Here is a 15,488-nt window from a genome sequence, read left to right on the forward strand (position 1 = left end):
TGGAGATCTGTGGAAACAAATGATCAATTCGTGGGAACGATTAAGATTCTGAGGGAACGAATTGTTTAAACAGAGAGAACGGATTACAATCTGAGATAACGGATTGTATATTTTGAGGGAACGAATTGATAATCTGAGAGAACGAATAATTAATTCGTGGGAACGATTTTCATTCCGTGGGAACGAATTGTTTAAACCGAGAGAACGGATTACAATCTGAGATATCGGATTGTATATTTTGAGGGAACGAATTGATAATCTGAGAGAACGAATAATTAATTCGTGGGATCAATTTACATTCCGAGGGAACGAATTGTTTACACCGAGAGAACGGATTACAATCTGAGATATCGGATTGTATATTTTGAGGGAACGAATTGATAATCTGAGATATCGGATTGTATATTTTGAGGGAACGAATTGATAATCTGAGAGAACGAATAATTAATTCGTGGGATCAATTTACATTCCGAGGGAACGAATTGTTTAAACCGAGAGAACGGATTACAATCTGAGATATCGGATTGTATATTTTGAGGGAACGAATTGATAATCTGAGATATCGGATTGTATATTTTGAGGGAACGAATTGATAATCTGAGAGAACGAATAATTAATTCGTGGGATCAATTTACATTCCGAGGGAACGAATTGTTTAAACCGAGAGAACGGATTACAATCTGAGATAACGGATTGCGTAATTTGAGAGAACGGATTGTGTAATTCGAGATCTCGAATTAATTTTTACTTTTTTGAAAAATCAACGTGTCCCTTCATGGCTTTCGTAAAAGGTAGAATGTAAACTACTACAATATTCTATTCATATCAGATATTATGTACAGATATATAATATTAATGAAATCATGGGAATGGTTTACATTCCGAGAGAACGTTGTTTAAACTGAGAGAATGAATTACAATCCGAGATAACGGATTGTGTAATTTGAGGGAACGAATTGATAATCTGTGAAAACGAATTGGCAATTCGTTATAACAGATTGTCAATCCGAGAGAACAGATTGTAAAATTCGAGAATTCGGTTTACTTTTATACATTTTTTAGAAATCCTATGTCCCTTCATGGCTTTCGTACCACCCTGTAATGACTAGATAAATGTGTATTAGAAATCCATATCTCTTCCCTCGTCTGAAAAAATCTTACATCCATTGATATTGTCTTTCGTTACGATTTTTTCGTTTAAAAAAAAATGATCGATTGATTTATTTTTCACGCCGAGTCGGCCATATATCGGCGATAAAAAATGACGCCTTTACATTACTTCAGTTATTTTAGAGTTAAAGAGTACATCCTGAAAATCATGTACTTGTGATAAACCAGTATATAGATGATGCAATATGTCCAATACATAAATATCTATCCCACACGTCTGTTTACCGGCAACGAAACTCCACTCCTCAACGAAAGAGTACACCAAAGGAGATAATCTCGAAACTTGCGTATTAAAGGTTGCACTTCATTGGTAGCAAATTATTTGAAATTTTTTTCAAAAGTACCATTCTCTGCATGGTAGCAAACGACCCCTGCCTTTCCGCCATGACAGCTGCTGGATCGAATAAGTGATAATGAACACTTTAATGAAGATTTGACGTTTCCACTACAATACGACACGTCCAACATCCACATTTCTTCCTTATCCTCTACAAATAGCGTCGACGAAACCGGAAACCCACTACAATACATACGACAACAGTCATGTTTATATGTAAAAAGAGGCTCATGGGCCCCATCGCTCACCTAAGCACATTGTCTATGAAGCAGAAATCATTTCAGTATCAAAACGTTTAAACGGGGGAGGGGAAAATTTACACTAGCTCCGGATGCTTCTTCATCAATATTACTAATCTTGACTTTGCTGTTCTTAAATAGAAAAATCTCTATGCTTTTTCCCTAAGTATTTCCATGTAAAACTCTGATTGCTCCCTGTGACCCAACCCTACCAACCCTGAAATTGAATACATTTGAATCTACACTACCAGACGATGCTTCTTTTATAACATGACTTGCTTTGCTGTTCTTGAGTAGAAGATTTGTTCAAGACGATTTCTTCATATTCTCACGCAAAGCTTTGACCCTCTATTGTGGCCCAACCCCGGGAGTATCATAATTTGCATGAACAAACTTGATTCTACGATACCTAACACATAAAGGCTGCTTCTGTATACACATTATTGATAACGGCTTACTTGTTCTTGAGAAGAATATATCAAAGATATTTCCTATGTAACGTGTATAATGAGGTTCTTACAATGTATATACGAGGGTTGTCCCAAAAAGTCGTAGACAGGGAAAACAGTTTTGTTTCTCTTTGCTAAATTAAATTTCTTTCCTTGTCATAGCAAAAAGTAACATTTTATGATCATGCATTTCAAATTTCATGATGACATCACATTTAATAAGAAAATTCTGAAAAAATAAAGAAAGCATGTATGTGTACATCGGCGCACGAAAGCAAACGTACGTGGGGCGTTTCAAAAGTTCTGGCAACTGTTTAATAAAAGATTGACGATTTTACGGAAATTATTGAGTTTGACATCATTAGAAAGATCAGAAAAATATACACATATTGTGACGTTACTTTGTAATTTTTATGACGTAATAACTCCGAAAATGACGTCAGAATATAGAATGTTTAGCAAACTGAAAAGTCGCGTTTTTATCCACATGAGACGATCGTAAAAGTTCTGTCAAAGGCTTATTTGAAAAAATATTTTAAAGAAATTTTTGATATGCAAAGAGGTAGAATAGGACTATGATACTGTTTATCAGCAATTCCATTATTCATTGTATGGTTTGTTTACGAGCACAGTTTATGTCCGGTTATGCTATCAAAGACATTCATTTCAGATTTTTATTTACATTATTCGGCTGGATTTTCGGTCTTTTATATAGCTCTCCATTGTTTGAATTAAAACATGTTCTATACTAAACTGAAGTATATTAATGCAGTTTTCATCAAATATATTTTGAGTAACAGGACTCTTACCGTTTACAAATAAAATGTACTAAATCTTGTCCTCGACTGCATTCTGTGCGTATTTTTTCATATAAATTCAACTTCGGCGCCCCAAAACTCACCACTGCTTTTGACTTAATTTTGAATCCAAAAATGGATATAAGTTACTCAGACATGTAAAGTCTTATTTATTTTCCATGCATTAAAATTTGCGAATGTGTGGAGGTACGGTGGGGTTACAACAGCGCTGCCGCCATTTTGGATTTTACGAGAAAATTTGGGGCACTCTAAACTTAACTTCTCCTGAGCCTTCATCGATCCCACAAATTTGTTTAAAACACCTGACGAATTTATGCCATCGAATTTTGTAACACGATCGCCTATTTTTCTTTGATTGTCAACTTTGTCTTTTTCTCACATTTAGGTCTCTTTTACGCAAATGTTTGAGCGAGATTCGATAAAACAATGCTAATTTTGTCACTCGCTAAAACCTATTTAGAACAAGAAGATCTTCAAAAGAAAATGCCATATGATAGATTGTAGTCTATATAAACATTCCACCAACTGGCATTTGTGTCCGTTAACTTGCATCCGAGTAATGAGCAAAAGTTGTCTTGAAAATTTTAATTTGATCAAATTGTGTCTTTTGTTACGTCACTTTTATGGTCAGTATGCTAAACATTCTATATTCTGACGTCATTTTCGGAGTTATAACGTCATAAAAATTATAAAGTGACGTCACAATATGTGTATATTTTTCTGATCTTTCCAATGATATAAAACTCAATAATTTCCGTAAAACGGTTAATATTTTATTAAACAGTTGCCAGAACTTTTGAAATGCCCCCCGTAATTTACGTCCCTTATAACGTCATGATATCTTTTTTCTGCTTCACAAGCGTCTGTTAACAATCAATGTTTTTTTTAAATGAAAGATCACTCTTGACTAAGGGATATTTAAATTTACTACTCTCCGTTTTTTCGTTTGTTTTTGTTGTTTTTTTTTTTTTTTAAAGCAGATTCAAATTTTAGTTGAACTTTAGTCGAAAGATAGCCTTACACTGTAGGCATCAAAGAATACACATTGTTTGACGTCGTTCGTGGCCCACATTGTTCCCCATTGTCTGCGTTTAGCAAACAGTATTCAGATTCTTACACACTGTAAATATTTTTTCGGTATAACTCTCATTTAATTTCATGCCATAAAAAATTACTTCTGTATTAAAATCTAGTGTGTAATTTCAATTCTGTACTCTTTTTTCTCGTCTTTGATGTATATAAACCATGTCCAAAACAATTTATCACATCTCCTTGCGCCGGTTACGCGTTTGACGACGTCATTTTCATCAAACTCAATTCCAACAACACTTTGAAAATCATGACACCAATCGTCTGTTTCTAATGCTATCAATATGAAATTTTGACATATCATTAAGATTTTGATTCGGGTTTCACTGATCTAAATTTGAGTTTAATGTTTTTCGTAGTACTAAAGAAATAAAAGCAAATGTAATAGTTATATACTAAAATTATTCCGAATTTTGTTTGTGCGCCGACAAACCTTATCGGCGTTTATATAAATATACATATATTCTAATATTATAAATATGAAAGAGATATATTTAAGTATCCACAATTTTAAAAAACATTGAATATATCATGCCTACGCAAAATTTGGTTTGCATTGGTTGCATGTTTAAAAAGTTATAAACATTGTCTACGACTTTTTGGGACAACCCTCGTACATGTATACAGGTTTTCATTTTACTCTGACTTAATGATTGGAATGATTGTTAAGACAGCTCTATCTGAGGGTATATCACACTGTACTTTAATTTCCTCTGATTTAGAGATGGGACCAGGGTAAGTTACTACTTGCTCCGTGTTTCTACCCTATGTTCCCATTCATAGATAATAATTCCCAGTTTTCTCAATCCTCTCCAGTTTACTACATCCAGAGATAAACATCAATTTCCCAGGATACTTGCCACTGGTCTTTATAACTGTTATACTTCTATTTTGCTTTATCTATTAATTTTTGCAACCTCCATCCTGAAATGTCCATCACATACATAATACTCTGATATTAATTTAAAGCATTTTGCAGTAAAATGGGATTAACCAAGAGAAAGTTTCAAATATGTAATCGACTTAGCAGTAAATACTTAACAAATATTATATTGAAGTGTACATGTATACAGAATAGAGAAATTTTTTTAAAAATAAAAATTCATAGAATATCAATATGTACTGTAGTAGAAAAATGCACTAAAATTCACTAGAAATAGAATGACAATTGAAAACGATATTTTTACCGGATATGGTTTTTTAAAATTGATTTTTATTAATTAAAAAGAAGAATATCACTCTTACCAAACTTCAATGTCATAAACTAGGATACATCCCACCCTTACATGCTAATAATAGGAATAATTGGGAATTATGCCTAAATATACTGAGTATTTAATACTTTCACATCTGTTATGTATCCACTTTCATTGAATCTTTTGCTATCAGGATGGGATACCTTAACTTCTTTATTGCTGGTTCAACGTATAACTTTTCCAACTACATTCTAAATGCCTGATTTTTCCAAAGCTTTGCCTTATTTACCCCTAGGCTAATCCATTCCAAGGCTTGTGAGGTCATTCCACAATTTGAAGTCTTCAATGCGTTTACTCAAATACCCCGTAATAACCAATACACTTATATAATCCTATGTTAACCTTCATCCACAGTTGTGGTCCCACCCTATCCCGTGGCCTAGGTGTCCTGATTTGATAAACATTGAATCTACACAATCTGATGATACAACTGTATTGATATGACTTAAATCAGCCTAGCTGTTCTTGAGAAGATTTTTTAAAAGTATTTCCAATATATTCCTTTGTTAAACTTTGATTCCCTGTTGTGGCCTTTTCAAGAAAAGTATCCAAATATGAAACAGATGTTTCTGGCGCCGTGGTATATTTTAATTTCTAGCTCAAAGACAAAAATTTAATCTAGATTGTACAATTAGGTCAAAATGACTTGCGTCGAAAACGTATCAATCCTCTTCAAGGCTCTTGACGTTACATATTAAGATACTAACAATTTGAAAACGTTTAAAGGGATAAATTGTCCTCTTTTCTATACTTAATGAAAAAAAATTACTTATAAGAAATGAATTTAATAGCAACCCCGGTTATACTGCTATAACCTGAGTTGGAACAGTTTACGCCTTTTTAATAAACCGCTTCCTTAAATGATGCACTGAAGGCCACAGTAAGATACTTCTTTATATGTGGAATGTTTTTGAATACAAGCAAATTCAAAGAATCGTGGTCCTCCGCTTTCAATGTCTTTGTGGGTGAGATTTATGCCACATTGTCTCAAATATGAACGCCCTATCATATGTCATTTAAAAATTATCACTGAAGTTGATTTTTTTAAAAATATGGCCAATCTTGAAGGTCAAGGTCAATGGGTCACAAATCATAGTATGCTTGGAAATGTATTGTAACAGGTAATGCACATGTCGAATATGAAAGCCATATTTGTTCTCAATATAAGGAACACGATGAGTTTGTGAAACACTGATGACCCATATGGCAACAGAGCATAGATTAAACCTTTCTTAAATGCAAAAATTAATACCCACAGGTCAAGGTCATTCATGATATCCAATGAAAGGCCCTGTCACAAGGATTAAACATTTGAAACATGAAAGCCTTCGCGCAAACCCTTTAAAAGTTACGGTCAAGGTTTGTTTTTTAAAAGTAGGTTAAACTTCAAGGTCAAAGGGTCAAAGTTCATGGTATCTAATATAAGGTCTTTGCACAAGAATTACATATCTGAAGTATGATAGCCCAAGCCCTTACCATTCAAAAGTTATGGTCAAGGTTAAAGTTTTTCACAAGTACAGAAATCTCCAAGGTCAATGTCAACAGGTCAAAGTTGTTGATATCCAATGAAAGGTCTTGCAACAAAGAAAGCATGTGTGAAATATAAAAGTCCTAGTATATATTGTTCAAAAGTTATGGCCAAGTTTAAAGGTCTTAAAAAGTAGGTCTAACTTCAAGGTCAAAGTCAAAGGGTCAAAGTTTTTGATAGCCAATGAAAGATCATGTCACAAGGAATAAATATATTTAGTATGAAAGTACTTGTCCCAACCCTTTAAAAGTTATGGTCAATGTATGTTTTTTAAAGTAGGTCAAACTCCAAGATCAAGGTCAATAGGTCAAAGTTCATTGTATTCAATGGAATGTCTTCTCACATTGATTACATATGTGAAGTTTGAAAGCCCTATCTCTTACCATTCAAAATTTATGGCCAAGGTTAAAGGTTTTCACAGGTACAGAAATCTCTAAGGTCAAGGTCAATAGGTCAAGGTTTCTGGTATCCAATGAAAGGTCTTGCCACAAGGAATACTAATGTGAAATATGAAAGTCCTAGCATTTACCATTCAAAAGTTAAAGTTCGGATTTTTTGTGTAAAAGTGGGTCAAATTCCAAGGTCAACGTCAAAAGGTCAAATTTGGTGGTACCCAAAGTAAGGTCTTGTCACAAGGAATACACAAGTGAAATATGAAAGTCATAGCTCCACTTAATCAAAAGTTATGGGGCAAGGTTAAAGTTTTTGTGAGGGACGGACAGCTAGACAGACTGACGGACAGACGGATAGAGGGACAAACGGACAGATGGATAGACGAATGAGCTTTAATGTGCCCTCGCTTTCGCCAAACAGGGGGACAAAAAAATGTCTGTAAATAACGGTGCGAAATAAGTACCCATATGACAAACCTTTTTTTCCTGTTCTTGAAAAGAAGCTTTTAAACGATTTTCCGAAATATTTCGATAGTTAAATTGATCCCTATTGTGGCCACACTCTATTTACATGGTCAAGATTTGAATAAAATTGAAATTATCCTTTCTGAGGACGCCTCTTTTTTAATGGCTAATAATTGTATTGCTGTTTGAAACAAAGTTTATTTTTCTAAATCCTTCATATTCCTGCCTAAATCTTTAAAGACGGAACCTTTTTCCAAGGATGTTTTGTGGCAAATTGAAACTTGCCCAGTGGTTCTTGAAAAGGAACTGAAAATGTGAAAAATTTTGGACAACACTCAGCAAACAGACAGACGAACTCTGGACACTTTTCAATAAAAAAAAATCACTTCAGTTTTAGCAGAGGTGAAGTAAAACAAACTGGATGTTTATAGCTGACATTTTATGAAAAAAAGGCTTGTAAACGTGAATTGAATTCAAAAGGACACAAAAGAATACATCTTAACGAAAGCTGCGATACAATATAAAAAAAGAAACATAAAACTAGACATTAAAGAACTATTTTGTAAGTATTTTAAAAGACGTCACCCTGAATATCCTAGAATTTTACATGTAGGATCAGTTTTCCTCTTGTCCCATCGATTGTTGCATACACTTCGCCACTGGTCATTAATCAACACCTCAACTACACCCTCATTTGGAGAACTGCCATTTACTATCCTTGTTACATCTGGAATCGCAAATTATGTGCAAATAAAAATTGGAAGAACAAAATGAACGAAATATTTCTTATTATACATAGGCATCTTACATTTTAATTTACATTCATGAAATTGAATTGATTATTCAAAAGAATCATGAAATTAAGGATGCATAAAATCTGCATAACTCACCGTTTTCTTCGCGGTAACAAACAGCTCCCGCCTGTTCACCATTTTTACAAGTGGTGAATGTTGACCAACATTCTAACAACGAATCTTCATTTCCGTTACAATTTAAATTAGCTAAGAACCAGGTATCTTCTCTCCCCTCTCTCAAAATCGGCAATGAGAAGGGAATTCCTCTACAAAAAGTCAAATTAAAAGCCTTAGATTTTATTGAAAAGGGTTAATATTGAATACAATGACAAAAATCGCTTCGTAGTTGAAAATTAAAATTACCCTATATATCCTAGACTTTTACATGCAACATCAGCGTCATATTTGCTCCATCCATAGTTGCATACACTTCGCCATTGGTCATTTACCAAAACCTCCATTAGACCCTCATCTGGAGAACTGCCATTTACTATTCTTGTTACATCTGGAAATCGACAGTATGTACAAATATTAATACAATTTACAAGAACAAAATAATCGAATACTGAGTAAAACTGTCACACTAAATAACTGACGTCGCGCAGAGTATTGGTTTTTTAATAGATAAAGAGGAAACAATAATGAAAATCCCTTTTGTTTTTATATGTGGTCTGTGATAAAACATTATATATAGCACACATGCCATTTTTGCACTGAATTATATTTCATTTGAAAAGATCCCCAGTGTTTAGTGCTATGAAATATATAAATATTCAGCAAAAAAGTCTCTTTGATGTACATTCTGCCCCACACGCTTGAAGTGTAAAAAGAACATCAGTTTATTATATCTAGGTTTAATCATCATATTCAGACACACACATGAAGATCAATACACTGAAACCATCCTTAAACTGAGCCACGTCAACCATATGCAAACGGTGAAAGTGCTACTGATAAATAGGGTGGTAATAGATATTGTCAAACGCTACAAGTAGATTGGGAGTGGCTTATCATGTGTTGGCGAACCCTGTTGCAATGACGGTTAAAAGGTATCACACCGGTAATATTTTCACTATATAATTCTATATAGAATAAAAAATCGTATAAAATCAGGTATTAGAATTCATGAAAAAAAATATTTAGCAGAAAGTATTGCACGTTGCTAGATACATCAGCTGACACCAAAAAACAGGGAACCTACACGGCATTTTCTGACTTTTTCAATCTGCAAACAGGGCTACCCTCGAATCCACGTGTTTTTATGTGTTTATATACAACTTTTAGTATACCCCCTGGAAGTAGAATCCGAAGTTCTTAAAAAGAAATAGTACCTGTCAAAAACTTTATTTATTTACAAAGTTCATAAAATTTACTAGGCATAGGAATCAAAGTTGTAAAAATAGCTTGGAAAAAATAAAAGAAATCTCAAAAGAAAGGAAAATCAATTTTATATGTATGGAATTACAATTTGGTTCATTTTGATCGGTCAAGTACAGGTGTGATACCTTGAAGGACCTTTGAATATGTTAGATTTTTTTCCCATTTTTATTTGAGATTCATTAAAAAAGCCTGATGATCTAAATCCCCTTATTTCTTAGGATATGATGCATTTACCTCCCTTACTCCAGAGCAGTCAAGAATTCACACAGAGCACTCGAAAAGAAGTTTTTTATGCATCGTTTGAAGCAGAATTTCATCATATAAAGAATAAGCTTTGCAACCAATTTTTTTTTATGTTCCAAATAAAACTTTTTTTTCTACAAGCTGCTGTGCAGAAGATTATCTAAATGTTGTGTTGTAAAACAGGGTAGTCAAAATTATAAAAGTATCTAAGGAGGTTTTGGACAGCTCCCACACTCCATGAAACTGGCTTTAATGATTAGTAAATGGAGAAAACAATTCAGATGTTATTTATTGTTGTGATTTATGTAACTGGATTCCTCTTCAGATACAAATTAGTCATGAAATATAAATTGAACATGCATAATTATTCTCTTTTCATTTATATACTCAGGAATCCCAAAGGTGTTTAATGAATTTTATGATTTATGCAGGAAAACAGCTAATTATTTTATAAAAGAAGCAGGTACGGTTTTAGGTTTTTATTGTGTCCTAATTTTTAATGGTTTCAAAAAGATTTTAAACTGCCTTGAACATTAGTTGAGTCTATGACTGCGAAAGATCGGAATTGAATATGGCATGAAGGAGGACCATTTCGGGAATATGACGTCATTAATTTGATGCACTTCTGTATTTTAAATAGAAAAAGCCTAAAAATGACACATTTCAAGGGTAATTTTTCCATAGTGTCCACAGCCGTCGCCCACTTTAGTTTTTGAATTTGTTGTGCAAGCATTCAATGAAAAATCACATATCTCAAAATCTTTGTGGGCGATGCCTGTGAACAATAATTCGGAAGAAAATTCTATTGAAAATTGGTGTCTTTTGCACTTTTTTAAAATAATACGGGAAAATGCATATGCTTATTACATCACAATTAGCATTAATTAGAAATGCATGTGAGAAAAATGACTTGTATGGTTTTTCTGCATGGAATTTGAATAATTCAGAAAGCTCGAGTTTCCAATTTTTACATCGCTCTAACTTTTAAGAAAATCACAAGATTTGTATAGAAACTGTACCTTGTTCTTCTCATAAAAATTAAGCATTTGAATTTTAAAATATAAATATTAAACATCTTTATGAGTTTGAACACTTTTATTTGTGACAAAATACATCACAGAAACTAGTTTCAGGACATCCTCCTTGATTCGTTGAGGTTGGTGGGTGTACAAAAACTGCTGATAAAATTTATAGGAAGTGACTTGATAAGAAAAGTGTATTTTATAAGCTGAATTAGTTTTTCTGATGTTTTACTTATGTAAATATGCCAAACTTCCTCACCGGTTAATTTGCAACTTATTAATATTTCAGTACATTGATATGCTTAATCTACTTTAAAAATCTAAAATTTCTAAGTCACCAGGTAATTTTTTTGCTTTACACCGCTTTTTATTAAATTATTTTGACTATTTAATAAGTTTACAGGAAAAAAATTGCAGAACAATTTTTTTTCACTCAAAATTATTTTATTGAAGCTTTTTCTCACAAAATGCAGAAATGTAAAGGCACCATAGAATTAAAAAATTGCAACATTGGACACTGCATTGTCCTCCATTCAAACGAATTCACAACAAGATAACCACTCCTCAAAGAGCGCACACTATTAAAGAAAAAAATCGTGATTGAACGTTTTTCCATGTGTTGACTAGATCGTCCCCTTCTTCCATTAGATTTTGCGACTGGAAAAGCTGCCTCACTCCACGGTCTATTTTCTCCTTACATATGCATGCTATTTAGGGTTGAGATGTAGATGAAAGCGAGTTTACTGAAATTGTCTGTGCCTTGCCGACAATATATTTAAAAAAAATATGAAAAAAAGACGATAAGCATCAGGAAATCGAACTTCGTGCATTAAATGACCACGGTAGAGTAATCACACATTCGATTACATTTTTTGCCTTGACAGGTAAGCATTGGAAATTAAAGACAAACCTGTATGCAACAGGTAAATTGATTTTAGTTTCTTTTTTAATTTTTGAAATAATAAAATTGGGGACTTAAAAATTTTGACAAGTATATACCTTGCTCAAATAAGCAACACTAATTGAGACTTAATTAAAAAAAATGAGAGTCAACATCTACATATAAATGAAAATATAAAAAAAAAATCTCCGACAAACTAAAACAAACATGAATGTTAGCTGCGAAAGCATAAATAAAGTCCAGAGAACTATAAAATGCATGGTATGTTGCTAAGAGACATGCTGCACTACATGTATGATGCATGGTTAGAACTCAGAGTAAATACATACAGACCCTGATAGTATTTAAGGATTTTTTTAGTCATACATGTAACCTTCTTTCCTGTGAAAAATTTTGAATAAATTTTACTTATGTATAATTTTATATAGACAAAATTGTATCATATTTCATTATTTCCTTTCATCCAATGCGGTACTACATGTATATGCATCTCTGGAAGTGTGAATAAAAAAGAAATTACGTCTCTGTAAAAATTATCATTTTGTAGGAACATGTTTTAATTGTTCACATTTTATTGCAATTGTCGCTTCTGCTGAAAATTCACTCGCAAACCTGAAATTAGTCTTTACTTTACTTTTTCTAAGATTTCAATGAACCTTAAAATCCATTGAAATGCATTTAAAGAAAATTGTTATTAAAAAGATTTCAATTTTAATCTTCTGTTTTGACTTTACTATTATTATTTACTTGTGTCGTTAATTTGAACGTACATTCTCCATTCACAATGAAGCATGATGCCAGAGATGAAAACGATACTGATAAATAGGATGGTAATAAATATTGACGAACGCTTATTAACTCAACCAGGGCATTCACAATTTGAACCAATTATTCGCAATATGACAGATATACATGACATGCATACATGTATTTCAACAATAGAACTTAAGCATTTAAAAGCGTCTGAATGACACTAGCTTGACATTACAAAATCATTCCCAATTCTGTGCGCGACGTCACATAAATATTTTTCGTTGATTATTCAATAAATTATTAAGTGATTTTTTTGAAAAGGCCATAAAACCTTAACCCACTTTTTACTGTGGAAAGACAGATTACTCCCGCCTCTTTGCCAGAGCTACACTGTGTGGATCCTGATGCTGCACATTCTAACAAAGACTCCATATTTCCATAACAATTGATGCTATTTAGGAACCAAGTATCTTTTTCTCCAAAAGGCGACAAAGAGAATGGAATACCACTACAAATAATCTCTTTTAAAATTATTGTATAGGTACATTTCTATGAAAGTATTTACACAATAAATTCTTCATTTAATTATCACATAACAGAAAAGAAATCATTCATAAAAATGTCACTTCAAATCCTAAATCCAATATGTATCACTTAGGGTAGTCCAAACATCAGGCTCTCAATAATTTAAAATGCTCATAAAAATTTTTTGATTTTGAATTCTTAAAGTAATATTAATGTTCATTTATCCACGGAACTACATCACACTTCATCATTAAAGTTACTAATAACTTATAGACAAATCAGTAAATCTCAAATAACTTCACAGGAAATGCGAATGAAAACATATATTTGACATTTCTAATTGATAATTAATCAATAAAAACATTTTAGAAGAAACCTATATGTATCTAGGCATATGAAAAAATGTAAGAATTTTATACTTTAACGGTACTACATTATTTTTTTCTATTTACTTCATGAAGTTATTTTATAATGCATGGTGCATTAAGCGTTTCATGTTATTGCAAGACACCATATATGTAAATCACTTCTAATTTCAAATCTTTCCAATAAACATCGGTATCTTTTGACAGATTAAAAAAATGAAGATAAATTATTGTTTCTGAAAAAAATTCAATTTCAATCTTCATTTGAGACATTTTGAATAAAACAATTTATGCCTACTATGAGAAATATCAGCCTGATTGATTGATCGATTGTATATTGTTTAACGTCCCTCTCGAGAATTTTTCACTCATATGGAGACGTCACCGTTTGCCGGTGAAGGGCTTCAAATTTAGACCTATACTCGGCACTGAGGGCCATTGAGCAGTGAGGGTTCTTTATCGTGCCAGCGCCTAGCGTGACACGGGACCTACGTTGTTAAGGTCATATCCGAAAGACCAGTGACTTTCACTTCTGATGCCGAGCGCTTGGCGAAGGAACAGTCACTACCTATTTTTACGTCTTAGGTTTGACGCGGCGCCGGGAACGAGAATCGAACCCGGGCCTCCCGATCACGAAGCGAATGCTCTACCACTAGGCTACCGTGAACGGTTATCAGCCTGATAGTGCAGTAAAAAACAACCAAACACAGATATGCAGTTTTGTCGATTATGTCATTTATTTGAATGACATAAAGTAAAATGTATAAGAAATTATTAATGGGGATCGCCTAATATTAAACAGAAACGTTATATAGTAATTTCGTCTGCGATAAAGGCGCATATCCAACAGACTGCGCTAGGTTATGCGGGAATATTTAAGGTCTACCGTTTCCAACGGAAGACCTTATTGTTTTCGTTCGGTTTCTTTTTCCCTATTATTATTATTTTTTTTTCTTACTGATTTTGTGCACGCGAGTTCTCGGAAACGGCTCGGTCGATTTTCACGAAACTTTCAGATCTGGTAGATATTGATCTGAACCTTATTGGAAATTTTTTATATGTACGTCGTCACTTCCGGTCGTGAGATATGGACGATTTACTGATTTTCAGAGGGTCAGCTTGTCCTGGCAATCACTCAAAAAGTAATGAAGGTATTGAGTTGAGATTTTCAGAGAAGGTAGAGGAAGGATAGTAAAATTGCTTTTTTGAGTCTATATCTTTCCTGCGCAAAAGGATTTGAAGCTCTCCTCGGCTCGAAAACTAGGCTAATACGCATCTCGCAAAAACTGATACGTTTTCTTTTATATCCTTTTACTTATTATGTTCCCCATACGAAGTTGGGGAACATATTGTTTTTACTCTGTTTCTTATTATTATTATTTTTCTTCTTCCTGGGCACTTTTTTGTCCGCGAATGATCTCGTAAACTACACATCCAACTAAGGTGAAATGTTTTTAGGGTCAGTAGACATGTTATGTAGATTTGCGGAACGAAGGTCATTTTGCGCGCACGTGCTTGCAAGAGCGCGCACGTGCAACACGTGAATGACCAATATAATGTATATTGCCGTAACTTTTCTATTTTTTGATGAAATGTTTTGAAACTCATAATGTAAGGATGTGTATTAGTAGTATAAACAAGATGACGTGGTCAATATGGCAAGATCTCACGCGCATGCACGTGCGCTACGCTCTGATTGGCTGAAACTAAAGTCTCAATATCTTTCTTGTTTTTTGACGAAATCCTTTGAAATTTTGAACAT

At 33.3% G+C, this 15,488-nt stretch overlaps 1 protein-coding gene across 1 annotated transcript; it reads right to left on the reverse strand.

Annotated features, from left to right (window-relative positions):
* Positions 1 to 1,264: 1,264 nt before the first annotated feature.
* Positions 1,265 to 13,612, reverse strand: LOC134281068 (neurotrypsin-like). Its single transcript, XM_062763529.1, has 5 exons — positions 13,178 to 13,612; positions 8,901 to 9,042; positions 8,634 to 8,803; positions 8,329 to 8,470; positions 1,265 to 1,690 (listed from the first exon to the last, which is right to left on the reverse strand). The coding sequence occupies exons 1-5, from the start codon at positions 13,266 to 13,268 to the stop codon at positions 1,489 to 1,491; spliced, it is 747 nt and encodes a 248-aa protein (XP_062619513.1). The 5' UTR covers positions 13,269 to 13,612; the 3' UTR covers positions 1,265 to 1,488.
* Positions 13,613 to 15,488: the final 1,876 nt, after the last annotated feature.

Source organism: Saccostrea cucullata, unplaced genomic scaffold (assembly GCF_032062105.1).
Source record: "Saccostrea cucullata isolate Sc308-1 unplaced genomic scaffold, CSIRO_AGI_Scuc_v1 ctg5893, whole genome shotgun sequence".
Taxonomy (NCBI): Eukaryota; Metazoa; Mollusca; class Bivalvia; order Ostreida; family Ostreidae; genus Saccostrea; species Saccostrea cuccullata.